General features: G+C 55.2%; 2 protein-coding genes across 2 annotated transcripts; both read left to right on the top strand.

Moving 5' to 3' along the window:
* Positions 1-12,181: 12,181 nt before the first annotated feature.
* On the top strand, positions 12,182-13,857 carry LOC137456508 (zinc finger protein 771-like). The gene is made up of 2 exons (XM_068167972.1): positions 12,182-12,199; positions 12,807-13,857. Exon 2 carries the CDS (start codon positions 12,808-12,810, stop codon positions 13,855-13,857), a length of 1,050 nt encoding a protein of 349 aa, XP_068024073.1. The 5' UTR covers positions 12,182-12,199; position 12,807.
* Positions 13,858-24,021: 10,164 nt separating this feature from the next.
* Positions 24,022-24,960, top strand: LOC137456481 (olfactory receptor 14A16-like). The gene has a single exon (XM_068167947.1). The coding sequence runs from the start codon at positions 24,028-24,030 to the stop codon at positions 24,958-24,960; it is 933 nt and encodes a 310-aa protein (XP_068024048.1). The 5' UTR covers positions 24,022-24,027.
* The last annotated feature ends 1,307 nt before the right edge of the window (positions 24,961-26,267 follow it).

Here is a 26,267-nt window from a genome sequence, read left to right as displayed (position 1 = left end):
CTTCTCCTGATGCAGCCCAGGAGCTGATTGGCTTTGCAGGCTGCAAGTGCACACTGAGAGCTCCTGGTGAGCTTCTCCTACCCCAGCACCCCCAAGTCTCTCTCCTCAGGGCTGCTTTCCAGCCAGTCACTGCCCAGTCTGGATTTGTGCCTGGGATTGCCTCGACCCAGCTGCAGGACCCTGCCCTTGGTCTTGTTGAACCTCCTGAGGTTGGCTTGTGCCCACCTCTCCAGCCTGTCCAGGTCCCTCTGGATGGATCCCTTCCCTCCAGCCTGTCTGCTGCACCACACAGCTTGGTGTCAGACAGCTTGGGGTCATTGCATCATAGACTGCTGGGATGGTAGGGGCTGGAAAGGAGCTCTGGAGAGGAGGTTCAATCCCCCTGCCAGAGCAGGATCCCCTGGGGCAGGTCCCACAGGAACGCATCCGGCTGGCTCTGGAAGCTCTCCGGCAAGGGGCACTGCAGGGCCTCTCTGGGCAGCCTGCTGCAGGGCTCCAGCACCCTTCCAGCCAAGAAGTTTCTCCTCATGGTGAGGTGGAGCTTGCTGTGTCCCAGCCTGTATCCATTGCCCCTTGTCCTGTCCCAGGACACCATTCCAGAGAGCCTGGCACCACCTTCTTGACAGCCAGCTGGATGTTTTTCCAGGCCTGGCCCTTCCCAGCCTAAAGGAGTAAGAATCAGAGAGTGCCTGTGGCTGGAGAAGACCTTTCAGGTGCAGGTCAGCCATGCCCTGACCCTGGCACTGTGCCAGAGCTGAGGAGGTCCTTTGGTCAATTGTATTTTGCTGTGGGCTGAGGACCATAGAGATGATTCCTCCAGCAGTGCCAGAGAGCAGCAAGGGGCTGGGCAGTGGCCAGAGGGTGGGCAGAGGCCATGGTGAATTGTTCTGCCATGCCATAATCCCTGCAGCTGCCCTGGAAGCAGAATGCAGAGCCAGCTCCTCCCCTCTGCTCCCTCATCTCTCCCCTGGCTGGGTGGCAGCTGTTGGCTCTCCTGGTTTGTGGGGGAGAGGAGGGGGGGAGAGGAGGGGGGGAGAGGAGGGGGGAGAGGAGGGGGGAGAGGAGGGGGGAGAGGAGGGGGGAGAGGAGGGGGGAGAGGAGGGGGGAGAGGAGGGGGGAGAGGAGGGGATAAACCAGGTTGGAAGAGCCCTTTGAGATCATCAAGTCCAACCTCTCACCCAGCACCATCTGATCAACTAAACCATGGCACCAAGTGCCTCATCCAGGCTCTTCCTAAGCACCTCCAGGGATGGAGACTCCACCACCTCCCTGGGCAGCACATTCCCATGGCCAATCTCTCTCTCTATGAAGAACTTCTTCCTAAAACCAAGCCTAAACCTCCCCTGGCACAGCTTGAGACTGTGTCCTCTTGTTCTGGTGCTGCTTGCCTGGGAGAAGAGCCCAACCCCCACCTGGCTCCAGCCTCCCTTCAGGGAGCTGCAGACAGCAATGAGGTCTGCCCTGAGCCTCCTCTTCTCCAGGCTCAGCAACCCCAGAGCTCCCTCAGCCTCTCCTCCCAGGGCTGTGCTCCACCCCCAGTGCCAGTGCCAGCCCCGCCTGGTGCTGAGTGCGGGCAGCAGGGCTGGGATGAGAGTTGCACTCTGGACCCCGTCCCTCCCGGCCGCTCTCTGACACCTCACCGCCCCCCCCCCCCATTGCTGTCCCAATGCACATCCTGCACAGCACAGACTGCAAACAGCCAAGAGCTTCAGGAGCCAACCCCGCGGCCCCCAGCCCCGCCGGCACCCCCCTGCCCCTGGCCCAAGCCAAACAGAACAATTCCTCACCCTCCCCGAGCCTGCCCCAGCCCCACGGAGCCCCCTGCCCCCCGCGCCCCTCCCGACCCCCCAACTCCACACACGCCCCCGGCAGCCCCACGCAGCCAGAGCCTTCCCCGCTGCGCTGCCGCCGCCCTCAGCGCTCCCCGGCCCCCTCAGCCCCTCCCGCCCCGCCGCAGCTCACCAGCCGGCAGCTGCCGCTCACCAGCCGGCAGCTGCCGCTCGCCCGCCAGCACCTCCGGCACTTCTCCCGCGCTCCGGCCCCGCTGCCGCTCCCCACGGGGCAGCACCAATGGCGGCCGCGGCCGGCAGGGGCAGCTCCTGGCTGGGCCTCGGCAGCGCCCAGGGGGAGGAGCTGCCGCGCTCCCGCCGTCTCTCATTGGCTGCGGCTGCCCGGCCGTGGGCGGGGCTTCGCCTGCGGCCCCAGCCCCCGCCTGGGCTGGGCTGCAACGTGGGCGGTTCGGGGCCTCCATTGCATCGCTCTCTGCTCGCCCAGGCTGCCAGGAGGCTGCAGGGGACGGCAGTCGGCAGCTGCCTCTGCTCCGAGCTCTTGGTCCTTCCTCTTCCTGCTGCTGTGCGCCCCTTTGGCCTGGTCTGTGGGGTAGGTGTGGGCAGGCGCGGGGCAGAGTGGGGGCTGCTGGGGTGGGGATCCCTTGGGGCTTGGGGGAGCGGCTGGTGGGGTTGGCATTGGGCTGGCGTGGGGCTGAGGGCTGTGTCCTGGAGCTGGGCTTGAGGAGGTGACTTAGAGAAAGACACACAAGAGACTCAGTAAGTTTCTAGTATCATGCTTCTATTCTGGCGCCTGACACAGGTAGAATCATTTCAAAAGACCTGTGTGTCTTCAGAGAGCTTTGGGCAAACTTTTATACAGAAAGTTATCTGTCTACAATGACAGAGGTCCAGATGCTTCCTACCTAGACACAGCTTATCTCTCTAAAACTAGCAGAAGTACACATATCATGCAGGTGTCCTTTATCTTATACAAAAGATCATCTTTTCAAAGACTAACAGAAGTGAATCACTGACAAATCCTGTTACTCCTTATCTACCCAAAGGCTGTCTGCCAACCCCTCTCCCCCTCCCTGCATTCCAGCATTTCAGCTAACAAGCGGAAAATTCTTATCAACTCTGTTATTCTGTTAATGAGAATTTTCTGTTCATCACTGGAGCAGGGAGAGAGAAGGGCAGCAAAGCTGGTGAGGAGATTGGAGAGCAGGTCTGGTGAGGAGAGGCTGAGGGAGCTGGGATTGCTTATTCTGAAGAACAGAAGGTTGAGAGGAGACCTCATTGATCTCTACATGGACCTGGAAAGAGTTCAGAGTGAGGCCAATATTGGCCTCTTCTCCCAAGTAACCAATGACAGGACAAGAGGAAATGCCCTGAAATTGTACCAGAGGAGATTTAGGTTGGAGAGGAGGAAAAATTTCTTTGCTTCAAGAGTGTTCAGGCATTGGAGCAGGCTGCCCAGGGGGGTGGGAGAGTCACTGTCCCTGGGTGTATTCCAGAAATGAGTAGAGCTGGCACTCTGGGACATGGTCTGGTGGTCATGGAGATGTGGGTAGAAGGTTGGACTTGATGAGCTTGGAGGTCTTTTCCAACCTTAGGGAGTCTGTCTGTGAAACCCTGTGGCAAACCAGCAGCACTCAGGGGCTGAGAACACAACTCCCACTGGGATACATCCCCAGGGCTCAAGTCTCCACCTAAGGCAGCTCTGAACCCTCAGCTGCACTTCAAAGGCTCTGCTTCAAGCAGGGCAATGTTCCTCCTGCCAACAGCTGCCAGCTGAATTTGGGGGTTTCCCAACCCAAACTCTTCTCTGATTGGATCAACTCTGCCAGGAGCAGCAGGTTCCAGTCCTGATGCTTCACCTCTCAAACCCCCCAAATTCTATAGCTGCAGCTCAAGGGAGCTGACAGCTTTGTGCCTCTGGATTCCTGTTTCAGCACTTGGAGAACATTTTAACATTTCCCAAACTATTAGAACCTCCTAAACCTCCCTAAAGATGCTTCAAAAGCTCTGTTTGAAGACTTGAGGATTTTAAGGAGTTTTTTTTTGGCACTCAAAATGCTTTGTACAAAATGGCTTAAAAATGATCCAAATCTCTCTGAAGATCATTCAAAGGGCCTGAAAAGAATCAAAATCTTGTAGGAAAACATTAAAAATGGCCAAAAAATAATCAAAATGTCTTCAAAACTCACTAAAAGGACCTGGAATGAGTAAAGATACTTCAAAAATCATTGAAAGGGCCTGGGGATAATGAAAATACCTCAAAAATCATTAGAAAAATCCTAAAAATGGTCTAAATATCTCCCAAAAAATCATTCAAAAGGCCTGAAAATGATCAAAATGTCTTCAGTAATCATGAAAAAGGAGATTAAAATACTCAAACTATCTTCAAAAGTCATTCAAAATGCCTGAGGCTAAGCAAAGTCTCCCAAAAACCCATTAAAATCAGCCCAAAATGAGGAAAATAGCTTCAAAAGGAAGGAAAAGGGGCTGGAAATAATCCACAGAGCTTCGGGAAATGATTAAAAGTGCCAAAACGAACCCAAACCAACTCCAGAGCCTCATCCCCATGGCTGCCAAGCTCCTGCAAACTGATTCTGCAGAGCTCTCAGCCAGGCTCTGGCTTCTTGCAGTCTCCAACATCCTTCAGAAATGCTGCAAAAGGCTGAAAACTGCCGGAAAAGTCCTCAGCACCTGCTGGAAACTCTGGAAAGCGACAGAAAAACTCTTCCCGAGCCGTTCAGATCCCCTGGAGCTGCCCCAAGCCCCCTCGGGAGGCATCGAAATCTCTTTGCAAGAGTTTGGGAGAGGCTGGGAGGAGGTTTTGGGTTCCCAACCCTGCAGAGAATCCTCAGCGAAAAAACTCCTCGGAAGCTCTGCAGAGCTCCTGGAAACCTCTGCGCAAGCTTTCCGAGCTGAGCCAAAGCTCCTGGGAGCTGTGCGCAGCTGCTGGGTCAGAGCTGTTGCGGAGCTGCTGTGCCCCAGCCCTGCCCCCGCAGCCCAGCTCAGCCCAGACGGCGCCGCCCTGGCTGAGAGCTGCACCTCCCGGCATGCCCCGCGCGGAGCCAGGGCCGCAGCTCCCCGCTGGGACTTGGAGGCGTGGTTGGGGTAATCCGGCGTCTGTGATTGGCTGCGGCTTCCCGACCGTGGACGGGGCTTCCTCTGCGGCCCCAGCCCCCGGCTGGGCTGGGCTGCAACGTGGGCGGTTCGGGGCCTCCATTGCATCGCTCTCTGCTCGCCCAGGCTGCCAGGAGGCTGCAGGGGGCGGCAGTCGGCAGCTGCCTCTGCTGTGTGGGTTTGGGGGTAGGAGTTGGTGGTGGTGGGGGAGGCTGTGTGTGGGTGTGGTGTGGGTCGGGGTGGTGAGGCTTGGAGTGGGGAGTGGTGGGGTGGTGCGAGGGGGTGGGTGGGGTTGTGGGGAGCTGTGTGTGGGTCTGGGTCGGGGTGGGTGTGTTTGGGGGCTCCTTGTGGTGCTGTGCTGCTGCCTCCCCCTGGTGGGGGCAGCTGCAGGCCCCCTTTGGCTGCTGCTGTGTTGCAGGCGGAGCCATTGGTGGGCTGCAGGGGCTGTCCCTGGCCCTGTGTCCCTGTGTCCCTGTGCTGGGGGCTGGGCTGGCAGCAGAGCTGAGGTGGCAGCGGCGCTGTGGGGGCTGCTGTGTGCAGGAGAGGTGGTGGTGAGCGTGGGGTGTGGCTTGCAGCAGAGGCTGCTGTGGGGGTGTGTGGGGGAGCCCTGGGGGTTTGGAGGCTTTGTGGTGGCAGGTGCCGGGCGGCTGCTGTGCTGAAGGGCAGCGGCTGGGCTGAGGGCCAGGCGCGGGGGGGAGCTGTGGGCAGGCTGTGTGCTGGGTGCCGTGGGGGGTGTCAGGCGTGGGTGCTGTGCTGAGCCTGAGCTTGGGAGCGCCTGGGGCTGGTGTCAGCTGTGGGGCGGTTTGGCTGTGCTGGGGGTGGTGGCATCCAAGGCCTCTGTGCTCTGCAAGCTCTTGAGGCACAAAGATTCCCTGGGGGGTTGCAGAGTGCTTCTCAGTTTCTCTGCAGGCCTCCTGAGCACAGAAAGGCTCAGGGCAGGAGGAGCTTTTGCTGTGTGGCTGCAGGCTGAGAGCTGTGCAGAGCTTTTGTCAGCTGTGCTGGCAGGAAGCATGGTCAGAAGCAGACTGCTGTGCTGCAGCTGCTCTGCCCCTGGGGAAATGCTTGCTGGCAGGCAGCCAAATGAGGCTGAGCTGTTGAGTGTCTGCTTGTGGCTGAGGAACTGCATTGACTTGGACTGAAAGGTTTGGCTTGGGCTGGGGGCAGCCTGTTGTTGATGGTTTTGGTGGTGAGAAGTCCTGCAGCTTCCTTGGAGGAGCTTCAGCAGAAGCCAAAGCAATTCCCTTGCTGCTCTTTGCTGTGCAATGAGCTGGGAAGGGAAGGAAATGATTGCTGCAAGTGAGCAAAGCAATTGCAGTGCTCTGCAAGTCTCAGCACTGCTGTGTCCAGCAGGGCCAGGGCAGGGATTGTCCTCCTGTGCTGGGCCCTGGGGAGGCCACCCCTGGAATGCTGGGGTCAGTTTTGGGCCCGACTCCAGGAAGGACTTTGAGGGTCTGGAGCAGGTGCAGAGAAGGGCAAGAAAGGTGTGGAAGGGTCTGGAGAGCAGGGCTGAGAGGAGCAGGTGAGGGAGCTGTGGGTGTTTAGTGTGGAGAAGAGGAGGCTGAGGGGAGACCTCTTGGCCTCTGGAGCTGCCTGCAAGGAGGCTGCAGTGAGGTGGGGGTTGGGCTTTTGTGCCTTGTCTCAGGTGGTAGAAGGAGAGGAAGTGTCCTGAAATTGTGGCAGGGGAGGCTTAGGTTGGAGAGGAGGAGGAATGAGTTTGGTGCCAGAGTGGTCAGGGCCTGGCAGAGGCTGCCCAGGGAGGCAGTGGAGTGGCCATGGCTGGAGGTGTTGCAGCAAGGTGTGGCCATGGGGCCATGGTTTGGTGTCCCTGGTGGTGTTGGGGCTGGCAGTTGGCCTCAGTGCTGAGAGAGGTCTTTTGCAGGCCAGGCAATTGTGTGGCTGTGTGAGGAAGCTGCCCCAGAGCAAATGCATCTTAGGTGCTGGAGGTGCTGGGAAGAATGGGAAATGGGAGAGAGTCCTGTGGGGAGGGGAAAGGTTTGGGTTTTGCCTCTGGGCTCCTAGTCTGCCCTTGGAAGTGCCTGGGATTCTTGCAAGCAGTGCTGTCAGCTGGAGCCTTTTGGGGTCAGTTGGTGGTGTGCTGAGAGGGCCCAAGGGAGGTGAGGCTTGGGAAGAGAAGTGGTGAGCAGGAAGCTTGTTGGGTTGTGGGTGGCCAAGGGGTGTGGGTGTGGCTGAGAGGTGTGGAGTGCAGGAGAGCCTTCAAGGCCTTGTGGTGTTGCTGGAGCTGTGGGCTGAGGAAGTGCTGCTGGCAGGCAAGGGCTTGAAGGAGGTTGAAAGTCAAGTGGTGTGGATGGCTTGGTGTGGGGCAGTGTTTGGCTTCTTGTGGGCAAGTGAAGCTTTCCTTGTGCAGGAGGAGAGTGAGAGCCCGGGCTTTGCAATCCCTGGGGCCCTGGAGCCCTTCTGGAGTGGTTTTCTTCTGCAGAGCTTTGCAGCCCAGCTGCAGGTCTGCTGTTGCTGGAAGCTGTTGCTGGTTGTTTTGTGCAGCCTTGGGTGTTGGATCAGTGTCTTGGCTGAGTTTGGTCCTTCCTCTTGTGGCCAAGTTGAGGTCCCTTTGGTTTTGGCAGCTGAGCACAGGTTGAGGCTTTTGCTGCAATGGTTTTTGTGCTGGCAGCATTGTGTGCTGCCAGCTGGAGTGCTGTGTGCAGCTGTGGTGCCCCCAAGAGGGGCAGGAGGTTGAGCTGTTGGAGGGGGTGCAGAGGAGGCCCTGGGGGTGGTGGGAGGACTGTGGCAGTTCCCCTGTGGGTGTTGGCTGTAAGAGTTGTGTCTGTTGAGGCTGGAGAGGAGAAGGCTGTGGGGAGAGGTTGGAGCAGCCTTGTGGTAGCTGCTGGGGGCTGCAGGAGAGCTGGGGAGGGACTTCAGTGAGGGTCTGGGAGTGATGGGCTGAGGGGGAGTGGATTGAAGGTTGAGGAGGGCAGATTTGGAGTGGAGCTTGGGAGGAAATAGTTTGGAGTGGGGGTGGTGAGAGCCTGGAGCAGGTTGGGCAGGGAGGTGCTGGCTGCCCCCTCCCTGGAGGTGCTGAGGGTGAGGTTGGATGAGGGCTTGAGCAGCCTGGTGTGGTGGAAGGTGTCTGTGGGCATGGCAGGGGGTTGGAGCTGTCTGCTCTTTGGGGTCCCTTCCAGCCCAAAGCATTCTCTGAATGCTTGAATTTGGACACTTAGCAGAAGTGCAATGAAGGGAACTTGAAATAAGGCAAGTTGTGAAACTGGCTCTGAGCCTGGGGCCTGGCTGTGAGCTTGGAAGTGGTTCTGACCTTAGCTGCTGGCTCTTGAGCTTGGGAAGTGGTTTTGGTTTTATTTTCTGGCTCTTGAGCTTGGGGTCTGGGTGTGAGCTTGGAAAGGGGTTTTGAGCTTAGTTGCTGGCTCTGGGCTTGGGGTCTGGTTCTTGATCTCAGGGCCTGTCTGTGAGGTCAGGGGCTGGTTCTTGAGCTTGGGAAGTGATTCTGACCTTAGTTGCTGGCTTGTGAGCTTGGGGCCTAGATGTGAGCTCTGGAGGTGGCTCTCAGCTTGGGAAGTGTTCTGACCTTAATTGCTGGTTCTTGAGCTTGGGGGCTGGGTGTGAGCTTGGGGGCTGGGTGTGAGCTTGGCCCCTGTCTTGAATTTGAACTGTGAGAGTTCAGCCAGTTGGAAGTTGAAGCTGAGCAGCTATGCACTGCAGTGCTTCAGAGTTTGTGGTGCTCCAAAGGCAGATCTCAAAGAGCTGCTGCAAGAGTTGAGCTGAAGTGGCACAGTGCCCTGCAGAGGCAAAAGCTTTTCCCTGCCAGTCAGCCATTGGAATCCTCTCCCCAGGGCAGTGGTGGATTGCCCTGCAGGGCAGAGTTGGAAGGCTCAGCTTGGCAGGGGGCTGGGCCAGCTCCTTTCCAGGCCAGTGTCAGCTGGCAAGGTTGGAGCAGCTGAGCCTTGGGGTCCCTTGCAGCCTGGCATTGTGTGGCAGCAGAGCTGTGCTGCTGGTTTTGAGGGCACTTGGAAAGCTTCTGGAGCATTTGTGCAGAGTGTGCAAGACATCCCTGAGCCTAGCAACTCCCTCAGCTCTCTTCATAATGAACTCTGCAGAGCTGGAAGAGCTTTCCAGGAATTTGGCAGAGGTTTGGAGGAGTTTGGAAGGGATTTTGGTTCTCCTCCTCCTTGTCCTCTTCCTTGTCCTCCTCTGCCTCATCTTTTTCCTCCTCTCCCTGGAGGCTGCCCTTAGACTCCTAGAATCCTGGAGTGGTTTGGGTTGTCAGGGAGCTGCAAAGGTGCTGCAGTCCAAGCCCCTCTGCAGTCAGCAGGGACATGCTGCACTAGCTCAGGTTGCCCAGAGCCCTGTTCAGCCTGACATTGAACCTCTGCAAGGCTGGGACCTCAAGCCCCTCCCTGGGCAACCTGTTGCAGTGTTCCAGCAGCCTGCTGGTGCAGAACTTGTTCCTCACCTCCTATCTCAATCTGCTCTGTTCTAGTTTGAAGCCATTGCCTCTGGTGCTGTCCCTGCAGGCTTTGCAAAGAGTCCGTCTGCAGCCTTCTTGTAGCCCCCTTCAGGTACCAGAAGGTCACTCTTAGCTCTCCCCAGAGCCTTCTCTTCTCCTTTGCAGGCTGTACACACCCAGCTCCCTCAGCCTGTCCTGGTAGCAGAGCTGCTCCAAGCCCCTGATCATTTTTGTGTCCCTCCTCTGGGCCTTCTCCATCAGGTCCATGTCCTTCCTGTGTTGAGGGCTCCAGAGCTGGCTGCAGTGCTGCAGGTGAAGTCTCAGCAGAGCAGAGCCAAGTGCCAGGATGGCCTCTGTCCATCTGTGGCCATGCTGCTTTTGGTGCAGCCCAGGCTGCCCTTGGTCTTGTGGCCTGCAAGCTCCCCCTGTCTGTTCCTGTCCAGCTTCTTGTCCAGCAGCACCCCCCAGTGGTTTTCTGCAGGGCTGCTTCCTATCCCCTCCTCCCCCAGCCTGTCCTGATTGTGAGGATTGTGCCAGGCCAGGGGCAGGACCCTGCCCTTGCTCTTGTTGAAGCTCAGGAGGTTGCCCTGGGCCCCCTCTGCAGCTTGTCCCCTTGAGCTCCTCCAACTTGTTCTGCAGGGTATTGCCTTAGGTTTCAGGAGGCAGAGAGGCTCTCCTTGAGCCTGGTGAAAGGAGTTGATGCCAAGCTGTGGCCAGAGGGTTGGATAGAATTGGGCAGTTTCCATGGCTGTGCTGTTCAGAGCTGCATCCTACAGTGCAAAGCATCCAATCCACAACAATCCATAGTGTGCCTGGGCCACGGGACCCAACAAACCTCCCAGGCCAAAGCTTCCACCAAAGCAGGCCAGAACCCCAGGCCCCAAATGCCTTTCCCCTCCCCCATGCCTCTCTGCCCCTCCTCCCCCATCCCCAAGAGCTGCAGTTACAGATTCTGGTAGGCAGCTCCCAGGTGAGCCAGGCTGCTGCAGGCTGCAGTTGGCAGCATTGCCAAGGCCTGAAAGCTCCTCTGCAGAGAGAGATCCCAGAAGCTGTTGCTGGGAGCAGAGAGGAAGGGCAAAGGAGGTTGGAGAGCCTGTGCTGTTCCTTTGTAGAGAGTGGGTGCAGGCCTTGTGGGAATGAACTAAGCTAGATGACACTTTGTGGTGTCCCTCTGGACTCTGCTGTCCCTTCTGGAGGTCTCTACTCTCTGGTGTGAGACATCCCAGTGCCTTCCACCCACCACAGGGATTCTCCTCCATGTTCTCATCCGGGGGCTTCTATTGGGCCATGATGGATATGTAAATCAGCCCTTGAGATTTGGTGGGGACCCTGGGGACTCTGAGAGGGCAGCAAGTGAGTGGAGATGGAGCACTGGATGGAGAGATGGAGGGTGAAGGCTGCAGGGGGTGGGAGGGCTTAGTTCAGCAGCTGTGAGGATCTGCCTGGCTCCGGCCTCCAATGGTGCTGGCACCAGCTGACCCCAGAAGCTCAAAGTCCCAAATCCTGGCTGGCTCAGGACAGTCCCCTGACCCCTCCTGACATCCAGCACAGCCCAAGCAGGCACTCAGGGCTCCTAGCCACACATTCCAGCCATCCCCCATGGCAGGAGTCACCTGAGGTCTCACTCCCTCTCTGTCTCCCTTCCTCTCATCATCTGCTGCCTGAGGTGTCTGCAGGGTCCCTCCCCAGCCCTCATCTGTAACCCCCCCTTGGCTTGGTGCTGTTCTTTCAGCCCTCCAGCTGATCCCAGCCTTTAGTTTCAGGCCACTTCCATTCTTGTGCTGCTGCTTCCAGCCCAGTTCCTTAGATGCTTCCTCAGCCACAGCATTTCCCACTCCACCCTTCCAGCTGCAGTGGCAGTGGAGGTGGGGGACACAGGGCCATGGCATGTCAAGGCAGTCAAGGATGGGCTGGGAATGAGGGAAGGGCCTGGGAGTGGTCAGGTAGGAATTAGGCCTTGTCCCCCCAAAAAGAGGAGAGGATCCAGGGCCCAGGTGGCAAATGAGTGTGCAGGGAATGGCAGAATCTGGCAGCATTGGAGGAGGTGAAAGGAGTGAATTGTGCTGCAGCTCTGCCTGTGTCAGCTGGGAGATGAACAGCAGCCCATGGGCACTGTGCCCTCCCACCAAACCTCATTTTTCTCTTGGGGCTGTGGAGTGGCAGCTCCAGGGAACTGCAAAGAGCAAGCTGAGAGAAATGGTCAGGGACAGAAGGAAGCAAAACTCTTTCCAGTGAGTCTCTTTGGACTGCAGGTGTGTGAAGGGTGCTGGAGGTGTGAGGTTTGGGCAGGAACCACAGACTCCTGCAGCATCCCAGTGAGGGCTGAAGAGGTTTAGCAAGAAGCTGCCCAAGTCCCTTCCCCCTTTGCTGCACCTCCAGAAAGCATGAAGCTCCCTTTGTGTGTGTCCTGAGGGCTGCTGTGATCTTCTCCTGGACAGTGGGCAGCAGAGAGGTGTGTGCAGGGCAGAGCTGAGCACAGAGTGGGTGTGGTGGGTGCCTGGGTAGGCAGTGGGAGGAAGCTTTAGGCAAGGCCTGGGAGAGGCTGTGTGGAGGCAGCTGTGTTGTGGTGCTGGCCTGCAGCTGTGTGCTGGGGGCTGTGTGCTGGGCAAGGAGCTGAGTCTGCACTTGTTGAGGCCTCCCATCTTGAGCAGCCCTGGCTGTGTGCTGTGGCTGTGCTGCTGGGCTTGGGAGCTGCCCCCAGGTAGGCTGAGCTGTGCTGCCTGGTCCTGGGCAGTGCTGAGCCATCCCTTGCATATCAGTGCTCCCCTCTGAGCCCTTTTCTTCTCTGTAGCAGGAGCTGTGTCCCTCTCTCTCCATCATCCCTGCCCCTGTGTGCTGTGGAAGAGCAGAGTTTGCAGAACTGCCCCTTGGAGCAGCCCAGCAGGTAAGGAACCCAGAGTGGGGCAACAGCAGGACCCCAGCCCCCAGAATCCTAGAGTCCCAGGGCACCTCCCAGCCTCCTCCACCTCCTCCTACCCACCACATTTCGCTCCTCCAGGGCCTCTGAGGCACATCAGCTGTTGGAGTTTGGGAACTCCCCAGGCTTGGGATCAGTTGTGTGGAAGGCGGTGATGTTTGTAGTTGGCACATGGAGGGTGGTGGGAGAAGGTTGGAGGTGGTTTGGTCTTTAATTGTTCAGTGCTGCTGCCTCCATTGCCTGAGCCAGAAGAGATCAAAGGACAGAGCCTGGGCCAGGAACCACCCTGCCAATGCTACCAGGCTCGAGGAGAGTGGGACCAGACCACTTTTAAGTCCCAGGGTACCTCAGGGCACTGATCACAGGAACCTGGGGTCTCAGCACAGATATTAGAGGTCTGAGCCCACACTGTGGCAGAAACTGAAGGTTTCTGCATTCTCTCCTCCAGCTGGGTGTTGGGAAGTGCTGGGAGTCAGGGACTGTCTTGTCCCAGGCAGGATGTGAGGTTTTGTGATCCTGGGCTCAGGTGCTTCCATGTTCCTAATCTCTCTGCTGTAACCCCTTCCTGCCACAGTATGGCCTCACAGAAGGACCCAGGCAAAAGCTGGGAGGAGAAGCAGCAGCCAGAGATGAAGTTCGAGCAGCCAAAGTGCAGCCTGGAGGGTGTTGAGAAGGAAGAGAAAGAGGACAAGATGGAGGATGGTGATGCTGAGGAGAAGGATGACTATGATAATGATGAGTATGAAGAGGTGGATAACCATGAGGATGAAGGTGATCAGGATGAGGAGGAAAAGGAATTTGAAGAGAATGAAGCCAGAGCAGGTCCCTCTGTGCCACCCAAGCAGCTGAATCAGTGTCCTGAGTGTGGGCAGAGCTTCCCACCTGGCTCAGAGCAGGTGAAGCACCACTGCCCCCACCCTGGCCCCCGGCCCTTCATCCGTGGTGACTGTGGCAAGAGGTTCAGCAAGAGCTCTGAGCATATCCAGCAATGCTGCACCCAGACCGGTGAGAGGCCATACAGCTGTGCTGAGTGTGGCAAGACCTTCACTCACAAATCTTCCCTCAGGCGGCACCGCAGTGTGCACAGCACTAAGTCCTTCCCCTGCAGGGACTGCGGCAAGCGCTTTAAACACAGCTCCAGTCTCACCATCCATCGCCGCATCCACACTGGAGAGCATCTGTTCCCCTGTGCTGTGTGCAGCAAGAGCTTCACCACGAGCAGGGATTACATCCAGCACCAACTCATCCACAGCGGTGAGGGGCCGTACAGCTGTGCCGACTGCGGCAAGAGCTTCAGTAAGACGGGAGACCTCACAGAGCACCGTCGTGTGCACGCTGGCGAAGTCTCAGCTGTGCTGAGTGCGGCCAGGCCTTCAGACATAAGAGCACTCTCATTGCGCACCACCGCACTCACACCGGTGAGAAGTCTTACACCTGTGATGACTGTGGCAAGAGCTTCAGACAGAGGCAACGTCTCAGTCGCCACCGCCGCAACCACACTGGAGAGAAGGCTGTCACGTGCTGATTGCGGTAAGAGCTTCACCCGGATGGGGCGCTTCAAGAACCACCGCTACATCCACACCAGAGAGCAGCCTGCACTGGAGGGGAGGCATAAATCCACCTAGAATCTGTGGAGTAATCATGATCCTTCTGAGAAGGTCTTTCCAGCACCAAAATCATCCCTTTTTACTTTGCAGTTCTCAGGGACTGGGGACACCAGCAGCAATAAACACCTCCTGCCCATCTGAACACCAATTATTGCTAATGAGAACAATTACAGTGCTGAGTCGGCACACCTGCAGCTCCCAGTGGAGCTGGGCAGGGCTTTGACAGGGTCTGTCTGGTTCTTCCCCAATGCTTTGTGTCTCCCTGGGGTAAGAAATCCTCTGTCCATTGACCAATTGTCTCAATAAAACCCAAAAGTTACCCAAATCCTGTCTGTTTGCTTTTATTTCAGATATCCCTGCCTCAATGCCTGAATTTTGGGGGCATTTGCTCCCAAGGGATGGGGTGGAACTGTGTGCCCAGTTCAGGGAGGGGAAAATGAGGTTCTCAGAGGAGTCTTGAGGGGCATCTCAGAATCATTCTGCAGGGGCTTTCAGGTGATCTTAGGTGTTTGGGATTTGGATGGTCCTGGGACTGACTTTTGGGATCTTTGGAGGGTGTAGGGGGAAGCTCATGGAGATCTTTGGAAGAACTCAGAAAGCTTCTGTTGGCTTTCCACTCTGGGGCTGGAACAGGTTGAAGAGGTTAAGCTGCCTGTTCTCCCACAAAACAGAAGGGAGGGGAAAATAACACACACAAATCAAAAACCCCTCTGGTCTGAGATAAGGACGTGAGACATCAACAGAGCTGAATCCAAATGAGATCCCATAATGCACACTGACCTGAGGCTGTTTGCAGAAAGAATCACAGCAGTGAGCAGCAGCAGCCAGGAATTAAACACCTGCAGCCCCCCCCCCCCCCCCCCCCCAGCAAAGAGTCAGCACCTGAGAGCCAGAATCCAACAGCAGCAACTAGAACAGGAAGCCTTTCATGTTGCCATCTGAACTTCAAGCCCTGTAGTCCTTTACTCCAGCCAGCACTGTCCCTGTGAAGGTGGCATGAGGCAGGATGGTGTGGAACAATGGCAGCAAAGTTTCAACTTAACCTTTGACATTCCCAAGTCCTCATTCTGTGCCATCTGCACCATGCCCAGCAGCAATCAGCAGCACACCTCAGGCACTGTCCATTCTCACTCCACAGGAGGTCGCTTTGCAGTACCCAGAGGGCTGCTCACTGCAGGTGCTCTGCAGCTCCACTCTGTTCCCGCACAGTCTGGATCAGTCCATGCCCAGTCCAAATGCTGCAAATACTGGGGCTGTGTTTCCACCTCTGGGGCAGTCTGAGTCCAGTGACTCCTTCCATGCCTCCAAGTGAAAGGAAACTGTGGCTTGCATCCCAGTACTCAGCTTCCAACACATCCAGGTGTGGGGATCCTCCTGTCACACCAGAAACACAGATGGGTTCCACCCCTTGTGGTTTGATGGTGTCAGAGCACTCTGGGCACCTGTATCTACTAAAGCTTTATCCTCTCATGGGTTCAACTTGCCAGGCCATTGGTTCTGTGTGGTCCAGCAAGCCAGTTTGTCTCTCCCTTCCATCTGGTTGGAGGCAGAGCCCTTCTACTTCTGCCTGGGGTCCCTTGCATCATGCAAAGATGCTTTGGGAGTCCCTTCAGGAGGACCAGAAGCAGTTTCAGCTTCCCTGTTCTTCTTAGGCCATTTCCCACTGGAAACTGAGGCAGCATCTCTGGGGGGACAATTCCCCTGTAATCCAGAGACTCCTGCAGCCAGGACTGGACTGGGTTTTCCCTTCCACTTCCTCATATTCTCCCCATGATCACACAAGTAAAGCAGAGGGTGTGCTGTGCTGTGTGCCTCCCAGATTCTCTCCCTTGGACAGGGGAGCAGCTGCTCCTCACGGCTGAAACACAGGACTGTACAGGTGGGGAACAAAAACTTCTTCTGGAGCTGATGGAACTCCTGGGACAGTTCCTTCACAGCTGAAACGCAGGCCTGGACAGAGGAGGAGAGATCTCCTTTGCCTTGCTGGGGCCTGCTGCTTGTTTCATCCACTGTTTGTCCTTGGTCATCTTCCAAGGCGTGAGATAAGAACCAAGCCAGCAGCCCTGGCTCTTTCTCTTGTTCCCATGGGGACCCTGATCCCTCCTGGTCCTTTGCAGGATCATCTGCTTTCCTTGTAGGATTCTTTTTCTGTTCAGGAGTAGCTGATCCTGGCACAGGCTGCTTCTCTGACACAGCTGCCATGCCTGTGGCACTGTCTGTAGGTCCAGAGACCTTCTCTTGCCCCTGAGCCCTCTGCACAGAGATGAGAAGGGCTCGAGAGGCATGGGCCAGGCCCAGGCACATTGCAGTGATTTCTGTCTCTCAGGAACTCCCAGGCTGACAACAGACTTTTCCCAAACCTTTCCCCATCTGGGGAGGATTTTGCACTTGCTCAGGGCTGAAATTCCAAAGCACCAGAGGTGACCACCAGCCTAAGAATTTGCCCCTTCCCTCCCCCACCCCCTGCCACTCATCAGCATCCAGCATCTGGGCAGATCTCACAGTGATTTCCTTGGGAGTGTCCTGTAGTGCTCTGGATGAAACCAGAGCAAGCTGCCCAGCAGTGGACAGCACAGCTCTGAACCATTGCCCTAAGCTAACACTCAGCACCATCAGCAGCACTAACAGGACTGCAGCTCATCAGCCCCCTGAAAGCAAATCCATCAACATAGTGAACACACCACAGGAAAGAAAACTTCTGTCAAACTCTGTTGACAAGCCTCAAGCCTTAATTGAATCCTCTTATCTCTTTGTTAGCTCAATCCTTTTGTCTCCTGCCAAAATCTGTCCTCATTAATGCAGCTGCTTTCCTGCCCCACATTGGGCTCCAGAAAAGGAATGTACTGGGTACAGCTGAACCAGCAGCCTAACCTCTCTGCCTCCCCCAACACAGAACTGAGGGGAAAAGAACACCACACAAAACCTCATTCTGTTGACACAGTAACAAATGAGAGAAGAGTTTCCTGAGCAAATCAGAGCATCAGAATACAAAAGTACAGTGACCTCAGCCTGTGTGCAGAAAAGGCACAGTGGAAAGCAGCAGCAAGCAGCAGCAAGCAAGGCAAAAGCCCAAACCAGGGAGCTGCTCCCCTATCCCTTCCTGTCCCACTGCCATCCCAGAGGAGCAGCCAACACCCAAAAAACCCCAGAACCCAGAAGCAGCAACTGGAACAGGGAGCCTCCCATGTTGCAACCTGAACTTCAAACCCCATCATCCTTTGCTCCAGCCAGCACTTTCATTTCTGAGGCTGGCATGGCTGCAGCATGGTCTGGATAACAGCAGCAGAGTCAACTCAACCCATGACAATCAGGAGCCCTCCAAGCAAAATGGAAAGAGCCTCTCAGCTTCTGTGAACAACTTAGACTGCTTTGAAGGCAGCTGGACTTGCCACATGGATGCATTAGCTGAGACCCCAGAAGAGGCCAAGGGGTCAGTGGAAGGTGACTTCAGAAGGATCCTTGAAGATGAAGCTCAGACTTCATGATTTGTAGCAGGAGCCTTGGTATTTCCTACAGGGATCTCCTTTGGATTTAGAGCCCTGTGACAATTCACAGGGTCACAGGTGACAGGATGTTAGGGGTTGGGTGGGACCTCTGGAGATCTCTGAGTCCCCCTGCCAGAAGAGGACCATTGCAGGTCTCACAGGAACACATCCAGACAGGGCTGGCAAGTCCCCAGAGAAGGAGACTCAACAATCTCTCTGGGCAGCCTGTTCCAGGTCTCTGTCACCCTTACAGTCAATAAGTTCTTCCTCCTGTTGAAGATGAACTTCTTGTGCTGCAGTTTCCATCCATTGCCCCTTGTCCTATGCCAGGGCACAAATGAGCAGAGGCTGTCCCTGCCTCTTGCTTCCTGACCCCCAGCCCTCAGATATTGATAAACATTGATCAGATGCCCTATCAGCCTTCTCCTCTCCAGATTAAACAGCCCCAGGTTTCTCAGCCTCTCCTCATCAGGCAGTGCTGCAGTCCCTTCAGCATCCTCACAGCCTCTGCAGCAGATCCCTGTCCCTCTGGAACTGGGGAGCCTAGAACTGGATGCAATATTCTAGGTGGGGCCTCAGCAGGGCAGAGTAGATGGGGACAAGAACCTCCCTGGATCTGCTGGCCACACTCTTCCAAATGCACCCCAGCATCCCATTGGCCTTCTTGGCCACCAAGGCACATTGCTGTCCCATGCAGAACTTGCTGTCCACCAGAACTCCCAGGTTCTCCACGGGGCTGCTCTCCAACTATTTGTTCCCTTGAGTGCTGTAGGGTTCACATTGCTCTGGACATTGCATGGTGCAGATCACCTCTAGTGAATCTGAGGCTCCCCAGGAATTGCCAGTGGGTTCCTCTTAATCACATGGATCCTGTCCCAGCAGGCACTAGTGCAGGAGAAGGAACAGCAGACTGAAGAGAAGGAGAAAGGGAACTGAAAATCTCATCACCTGAATCTAGACAGAAAGCCCTTGGTAGCAAATGTCCATTCTGGATGGACACAGAACACAACACAGAGAGCTGATGAGAGCAACTGCTGGGGGTGCACCAAGTGCCCTGAGAACCCTAAGGAAGGGCTGGAGGGGGGACGGCATTCACTGGAATTCCAATACCTGATAATACCTCTTGGACATACTGAGAATCACAGAATTGTCAGGGTTGGAAGGGACCTCAAGGGTCATCCAGCTCCAAGCCCCCTGCCATGGGCAGGGACACCTGACACCAGAGCAGGTTGCTCAGAGTCACATCCAGACTGGCCTTCAAAACATCCAGGGATGAGACTTCCACCACCTCCCTGGGCAACCTGTGCCAGAGTCTCTTCACCCTCATGGGGAAGAATTTCTTCCTAACATCCAATCTGAATCTCCCCACTTCAAGTTTTGCTCCATTCCCCCCCAGTCCTATCCCTGCCCAACACCCTAAATAGTCCCTCCCCAGCTTTCTTGTAGCCTCCTTCAGATACTGGAAGGCTACAAGAAGGACTCCTTGGAGCCTTCTCTTCTCCAGACTGAATGACCCCAACTCCCTCAGTCTGTCCTCATAGCAGAGCAGATCCAGCCCTCTGCTCACCCTGGTGGCCTTTCTCTGGACATCTTCTAGCACCTCCAGATCCTTCTTGTAATCGATGCTCCAGACCTGGGCACAGAGCTCCAGGTGTGATCTCACCAGGGTAGAGCAGAGTGGGAGAATCACCTCCCTTGCCCTGCTGGCCACCTTTCTCTTGCTGCAGCCCAGGATACAATTGGCTCTCTGGGCTGCAAGTGCACTCTGGTGGCTCCTGTTGAGCTTGTGGATGAACACTTCCCTTAAGGATAATCCAGAATTAGAAGCACAGGATGGGGATGGAAGAGGCTCCTGATCCAAAGAAGAGAGATTCCAAATGTGTCCAGAGATGCAACCTAACTGATTAGCAAACATTGACTGCCTGAAGTCAAGGCACCTCTGTGGGAAAAACACTCAGGGTGTGCACCCATCCAGGCTGTCACCATCCCATAATAAGGAAGAAACACACAGGGTGGGCAGCACCAGGAGGAAAGGGAAAGTATTGGAGATGTGGCAGTAAAGGCAGGAAAAGATTACCCCTCAGCTGGTCAGGAATCTGTGCCCCTGGGGCAGTGCTCCCAAATACAACTGTGGCTGATCAGTGAGAGGCTCCAAGTTGGGTCCAAGGAGATGTGAAATGGCACAAATGAAACAATGCTGCAAAGGAAAGGGCCTCTGCTTGGCACAGCTTGGCCTGATGCTTTCTGCCTTGCTCAGGAGAAAGTGAAGCAGAAAAGGCCATGGTGAAGATCTCTGCTCTCCCAGTCCTCTGGAATAGGACTGCAGGTGCAGGATCACCTTCCCAGGAGGAGTGAAACAGGTTGCAGAAGTAGCTGCTCAGGAGGGAATGGCTCCAGGCATGGTCTTTGCCTCAGAAGGAGGAGTGGGCACAGAACTGAACATAAGTTGTTGTGTTTCCATGGATCAGAGAGGAAGGACATGCATAGACATGGGTGAGAGATGGGAACAAAGCAGGATTGTGCAGGAAGGAGGAGCCAGCACAAGTTCTGCACAATGAGGGTAGTGGAACACTGGAACAGGTTGCCCAGGGAGGGGGTTGGTTTCCCATCCCTGGAGAGATTCAAGGTAAGGCTTGACAGGGATCTGGGCAACCTGATCTAGTTGAGGCTGTCCCTGGGAAGGTCGGACAAGGTAACCTTTGGAGATCCCTTCCAGCCCAGCCCATTCTGTGATCAGTGAGATATGGGAACCCAGCATATTCTGCATGAAGTGCAAAAGGAAGACAGCACCTGGGGCTTCTCAGAGCTCTGGGCCTGGCTATGGTTGTGGATTCCTGCCTTGGGCTTCAGTCTCAAGAAGTTGGTTGGAGCAATAACCCTGAGCTTGTTCCCCTTTGTTTGCATGGCTGTTAGAGTGCAGGGCATGTGTGAGTGCTGGTCTGCTTGAGGGAGCAGAAGAGGGGACAGCAAGGACCTCTCTGGGAAGAGCTGGGGCAAAGGTCACCTTCAAGAGCAGGCCCTAAGCCTCTGTCTTCTCCTAAGCTCCCATTTCAAGGATCAGGCCTAAGGCCTGTCTGCAGTTCATAGAGCAATACTGAGCAAGACTTTCCTGAGGTTCTTTTCCCTTCTTTCTGTTGCTTTTGGGAGACTCTTGAGTTTCTCATTCCATCAGCTGGGCAGGAGATGTTCTCCTCACCTTACACTACATGTTTTGGAATCTCTTGGGTTTGTCACCAGACATTGGTTTGGTCACCAGCTGTGTTCAGACTTTTCCCTTCACCTTCTAATCCCAGAAACACAGAATCAACCAGGTTGGAAAACATCTCAGAGATCATGAAGTCCAACCTATCACCAAACATCCCCTGACAGCTAAACCATGGCTCCAAGTGCCACATCCAATCTTTTTTTGAACACCTCCATGGATGGTGACTCCACCACCTCCCTGGGCAGCACATTCCCTTGGTCAGTTCCTCTTTCTGGGAAGAACTTTCTCCTCACCCTGATCCTAAACTTCCCCTGGTGTGGCCAATTATTAAATATTAATAACAACCATAACAAGACTCCTTCCCAGTACAGATTGTGTCCACACCAAGCAAAGGCTACACCACCTGAAGCCTTCTAACCACTTCTCTGGGACTCCTCCCAGTACCACCCATATACCCTTTCCCACTTCATGACAGATTGGGCCCCATCCCACTACAAACTGTCTACCTGTTGTTTGGAGCTGGAGGTTCTGGTGTCTTCCCAGTCAGAAAGGCACTACAGGGTCTGAGAGGAACCATTCAAAATAACTGGGATCGACAAACACTGCACACAGTGAAGAAGGCCAGCTGCAGCTGGGCTATGGCAGGAGGAGTGTGGCCACCCAGACACTGGAGTTGTCCTCCCCGAGGACTCAGCGCTGCTGTGACCACATCTGGATGCTTGGTGGCTGGGTGTGGGAATGTCCAGTCTGAAGGAATGGAGAGGAACTACAGAGACTGCAGAGGAGATCTGCCAGGGTGGGAGCTGACATCTCTGTGGGGAGGCTGAGGGACCTGGGCTGCTTCAGCCTGCTGAATGGAGGCTCAGGGCACTGCCACAGCAGGGTACACATGGCTGAAGGGTGGTTTCAGAGAGGATGGAGTTCTTCTGGGGAGTGGGGAGAGAACAAAACTGCTACACAGAGCATCTTGGAAGGTTCATTGTGGAGATGAGGCCAAAGAAATGTCCCTCAAAGGGCAGAGCTGCTATGCATGAGGCCATCCAGAGGTGTCAGGAAATGGCAGGGAGAGCTGAGACAGCTCAGGGAAGGGATGGAAATGGCAAGGGGAGAGCTGGGCGGGGAAGCAAGATTGGTGTCAGCAGCCAGAAGGGAAAGAGCTGCAGGCATGGGACAGTGTAGGAGAGGCTGCAGTAGGGATGGCCAAGGGCTCTGGCAAGGCTGAGAGCCCCAACAGGACCAAGGTCTTTGTCCCCTTGGATCTGGCACTTGCCTCTGCCACCAAGGCCTGTGAGGAGAAACTTGGCTTTGAGGTTCTTCTAGTTCAAGGGCAGTGGTCAGGGTTTGGCTTTATGCTTCATAGAACAAAGGCAAGTTTTTCTGCCCCGCACTTTGCCTTTGTCTCCCTGCAATCTTGGCCTCTAACAAGCTGCTCTAACGAGTCCCTGGGGAGCCTTTGTCAGTAACAAGCCTCAATGAGGCCAATCAGTGCTTCAAGATACTTTGGAGTTTTCTTCTGACTTGGACTTCTTGAGAAGCTTCTTGGCAGTAGCTTGGCAGAGTCTCCTGGCAGTACCTAAGGATGATGTAATCAGCCCCAAATACTCCATGGGGCTCATTAAATACTGCTGAACCTCTAATTATTTCCAAGGTTTCTGCAGCTAATTGGAGAGGTTTTTATTGCACAGTTATCTCATAGAATTTACTTTTAAAGGTACATTTCATTCCTGTTCAGCAGGAGTTGTCTCTATGCAAGCAAACCACAGCAAAACCTGACAAGGTCCTACCCTGCTCACTGCTCATCCTCACTCCCCACTTCCCCCAGCAGAAGCCTGAGCCACAGGTGAGGGACAGGATCTGCCTTGCCAGGGGCTGGGGGTCAGGGCTTGGCCCTTTGGATCAATGAAACCCCTCCAGGTTTCCTCAGCAGCAGAGCCACCTTGAGCTGCTTGTCCTGACCTGTCAGCACTGCCTCAGTTCTCTGCTCTCACCATGGCCTGGAGGTGCCTCAGTGCCTCCAGTGATGCTTCCCTTGCATCCACTCTGTCCTGCTCTAAGCAGACCCTAGGGACATTTTCCCAGTATGCTTCACTGGGACCCATTAACAGCAGAGGAAACTTCGGAGTTTGAAACCAACTTTGACTTCTGGAGAGGTTTCATCAGCTTCTCAGTCTCTGAGGTTCATGGACTTGGCAGCAAAGCCACCAGAGGGCTCCTTTAAAATACCAGGGCTGGTCTTGAGCAGCTGAGCCAGGCCAGGCTCCTGGGCTGGAAGGTGCTGCTGCCAATCAGGCAGCGCTGCAGAGAGACAGCTCTGTCCAGGAGCAGCTCCTCTGCACAGCACAGCAGGGCTGAGGACACTGCCAGAGGATCTCAGGGAGATGAGGAAGGCAGAAACAGCTTTGAGGTGGCCAGGACTGGGAGGATGCTGAGAGCTCACTAGAGGAGAACTCACTGCAGCCACAGACGTGGCAAGTCTGTGAGTTCAGGACACTGCAGCTGTAGCTCCTGCAGGCATCTCCTTCTTGGTTGCTGACACTCAGCTGAAGGCTCCTGGAGTGTGCACACAGAAGGAGGACCAAAGCCCTTCAGTTCCATCCTGTGAGCAGCAGTGAGTAGAGCTGGGTAAGGAGAAGGCTTCACCCCCATCCCCTCTTCCTTTCTCTCTTCCTTTCACTGTCTCTGCAGCACTGCAGGCCTGGTCCCTGTTTCTCCACCTCTCCATGGCTGTGGTGGTTTTAGGCAATGCCTTTAAAATTTAGTTACAGATTTTGAGCAGAAAAGTAGAAACAAAATAAATAGATCACTCTTGGGTGTGAAAAGGAAAAGAAAAGATTATTCTAAATGAATTAATTGGATAAATATCTGGAACCAGAGGAGCTGGACCATAACAATTCTCTCCTCTTCTGATCTCAGCTGTTTTGCTTCACTCAGGAGAGATCACCTGCTTTCTCTGGTCTTGGCTAAGTCTAACCCACTGCTCTTTTTCTTTCTCCTCTCCTCTTTTCTCTCTTGGAACAGGGGGTTAGAGGGTAGGGGCACTGGAACAGCTTCCCTGGTCTCTGACCAGGGGGGTTTCATGTCATTTGGTACCAGTCTAATATTGTCACTCCTGTATGTTTTGTACCTGTTCATTGCATTCCATTGTAGAGTGTAGCTCTTGCTTGTCAATACAGCTTCATTTGCTTCTAACTGAGCTGCTCTGGCAAAGTTAATGATGGGGGGAAATTTCAACCCACCATAATGGGACTCTTGTTCTCTGGGACTGGGCTGTTGGTCACTTTCTGTTCTGACTCCAGAGGAATCTTCATGGCAATTCTGGATCCCTGCTGCATTTGAAGCTCTGGTGAACTCTGCCATGGGTTGGTCGTGATGGGGACTGAGCTGATCCATTTCTCATGCAGTTCAGGGACAGGGGTTACAATGACCCTCAGAGAAGTGTGCCCTAACTTGTCACTGTCTTTCCCTCCTTGGACAGGTCTCCATGGCCAGAGGCAGCAGATGGCCAACAGCAGCTCCATCACCCACTTCCTCCTCCTGCCATTCCCAGGCACAAGGCAGCTGCAGCTCCTGCACTTCTGCCTCTTCCTGGCCATCTACCTGGCTGCCCTGCTGGGCAATGGCCTCATCATCACCACCATAGCCTGGGACCACCACTTCCACACCCCCATGTACTTCTTCCTCCTCAACCTTGCCCTCCTTGACCTGGGTGCCATCTCCACCACTGTGCCAAAGTCCATGGCCAATTCCCTGAGGGACACCAGGGACATCTCCTATGCAGGATGTGTTCTCCAGGTCTTCTTTTTCATATTCCTAATTGCTGCAGAGTATTTTCTCCTCACCACCATGTGCTACGATCGCTACATTGCCATCTGCAGACCCCTGCACTATGAAACCCTCCTGGGCAGCAGAGTTTGTCTCCACCTGGCAGCAGCTGCCTGGGCCTCTGGCTTTCTTCATGCTGTTCTGCACACAGCCAATACATTTTCCCTGCCCCTCTGCCAGGGCAATGCTGTGGACCAGTTCTTCTGTGAAGTGCCCCAGATCCTCAAGCTCTCCTGCTCCACATCCTACCTCAGGGAACTTTGGCTTCTTGTGGTTGGTGCTTCTTTATTCTTTGTGTGTTTTGTGTTGATTGTGGTGTCCTATGTGCAGATCTTCAGGGCAGTGCTGAGGATCCCCTCTCAGCAGGGACGCCACAAAGCCTTTGCCACCTGCCTCCCTCACCTGGCTGTGGTCTCCCTGTTTATCAGCACTTCCTTCTTTACCTACCTGAAACCCTCTTCCATCTCCTCCCCATCCCTGGACCTATTGGTGTCTGTTTTGTACTCAGTGGTGCCTCCAGCAGTGAATCCTCTCATCTACAGCCTGAGGAACCAGGACCTCAAGGCTTCCCTCAGCCAACTGATCCCTGGATGCTTTCAGAAGCAATAAACTCAACGTCTTCTTCTGTAAAGCACTTCTGATGTCACTCAGTGCAGGCCCAGACTGGCTGCTGGAGTTCTGGCTGCTGCTGGTTCTGTTCCCCTTGTTGAGCATGTTGTTCCCACACAAATATCTTTCTTCAGACCATTTCTGGTTCACTGTTGTCCTGTCTGGTGTGACCCAGAGGCTGCAGACATGAGGAGCTGTGCTCCCTCTGTGTTCTACATAATAAAGGACCCTGTAGAGAGTATTCTCTCTGAGTTCCTTCCTCCAAGGTTTCTGTGGAGCTGCAGGGCAGTGCCTATGTGCAGAGGTGGAGGGGCAGAGTCCTAGCACAGCAGCAGTGCCAGGGAGCCCCAGGTTTTCCTGAGCTTCTCTTTCTTCCCTTCCACCCTCTCCTGCTGAGCCTCTGTGCTGGGGTAGGACCTGAGTGCTCTGGCAGCTTGGGTACTGTGCTTCTGTGTGGCAGTGCTGGGTCTGCAGGTAGGGACAGGCCAGGGGCACTGCTGGCACAGAGCATGGCTCCAGAGCTGCACTGCCATCACAGGAGGTCATCTCCTCAGGCCTTGTGCCATGCATTTCCCCCAACCCTGGCCTCACTCCTCTCCATCCCCCCACAGCTGCTGTGCCCTTCAGAGGGGCTGAGGCTGTGAGCCACATCCTCATCACCTCCACCCTTGAGAGGTTTCTATGCACTGCTCAGATCCCCTTTCTCTCTTCACTTGCTAGACCATACAGCCCCAGGGCTCTCATCCTCTCCTTGCCAGAGCTACTCCAGTCCCCTCAGCACCCTCCCAGCCCTCCTGTGGACTCTCTCCAGGAACTTCCTCTTGAAATGGGGAGCCCAGAACTGGACACAATCCTCCAGATGTGATTTCACAAGGGCAGAGTAGAGAGGGAGGAGAACCTCCCTTAACCCTCTGCCCACTCTCTTCTTAATCCAACCCAGGAAGCCTTTGGCCTTCTTGGCCACCAAGGGCACATTGCTGCCTGCTGGGGAACTTGTTGCCCACCAGCACTCCCAGGGCCTTCTTAAGAGAGCTGCTTTACAGCAGCTCAGCTCTCCCCCAGCTGCTGCAGGTGATTAGTCCTCTCCAGGTGCAGGATTTTTCACCTGCCCTTGTTGAACTCCATGTATATAAATATCTGAGGGGTGGGTGCAAGTGGAGTGGGCCAGTCTCTTTTCAGTGGTGCACAATAATAAGGCAAGAAGCAACAGGTTCCAGCTTGAACATAGAAGATTTCACCTCAACATGCGGAGCAACTTCTCTGCAGTGCAGGTGACAGAGCACTGGAGCAGGCTTCTCAGAGAGGCT

The sequence above is a fragment of the Melanerpes formicivorus genome, unplaced genomic scaffold, assembly GCF_026170545.1.
Source record: "Melanerpes formicivorus ecotype bairdi unplaced genomic scaffold, bMelFor1.0.p_v2 SCAF_126, whole genome shotgun sequence".
NCBI lineage: Eukaryota > Metazoa > Chordata > Aves > Piciformes > Picidae > Melanerpes > Melanerpes formicivorus.
The sequence above is the reverse complement of the archived record's forward strand: the minus strand, read 5'-3'. Positions and strand labels throughout refer to the sequence as shown.

Bases quoted from the DNA above. Each gene is read 5' to 3' on its own strand.
- LOC137456508 (XM_068167972.1), top strand. From the start codon at position 12,808: ATGGCCTCACAGAAGGACCCAGGCAAAAGCTGGGAGGAGAAGCAGCAG.
- LOC137456481 (XM_068167947.1), top strand. From the start codon at position 24,028: ATGGCCAACAGCAGCTCCATCACCCACTTCCTCCTCCTGCCATTCCCA.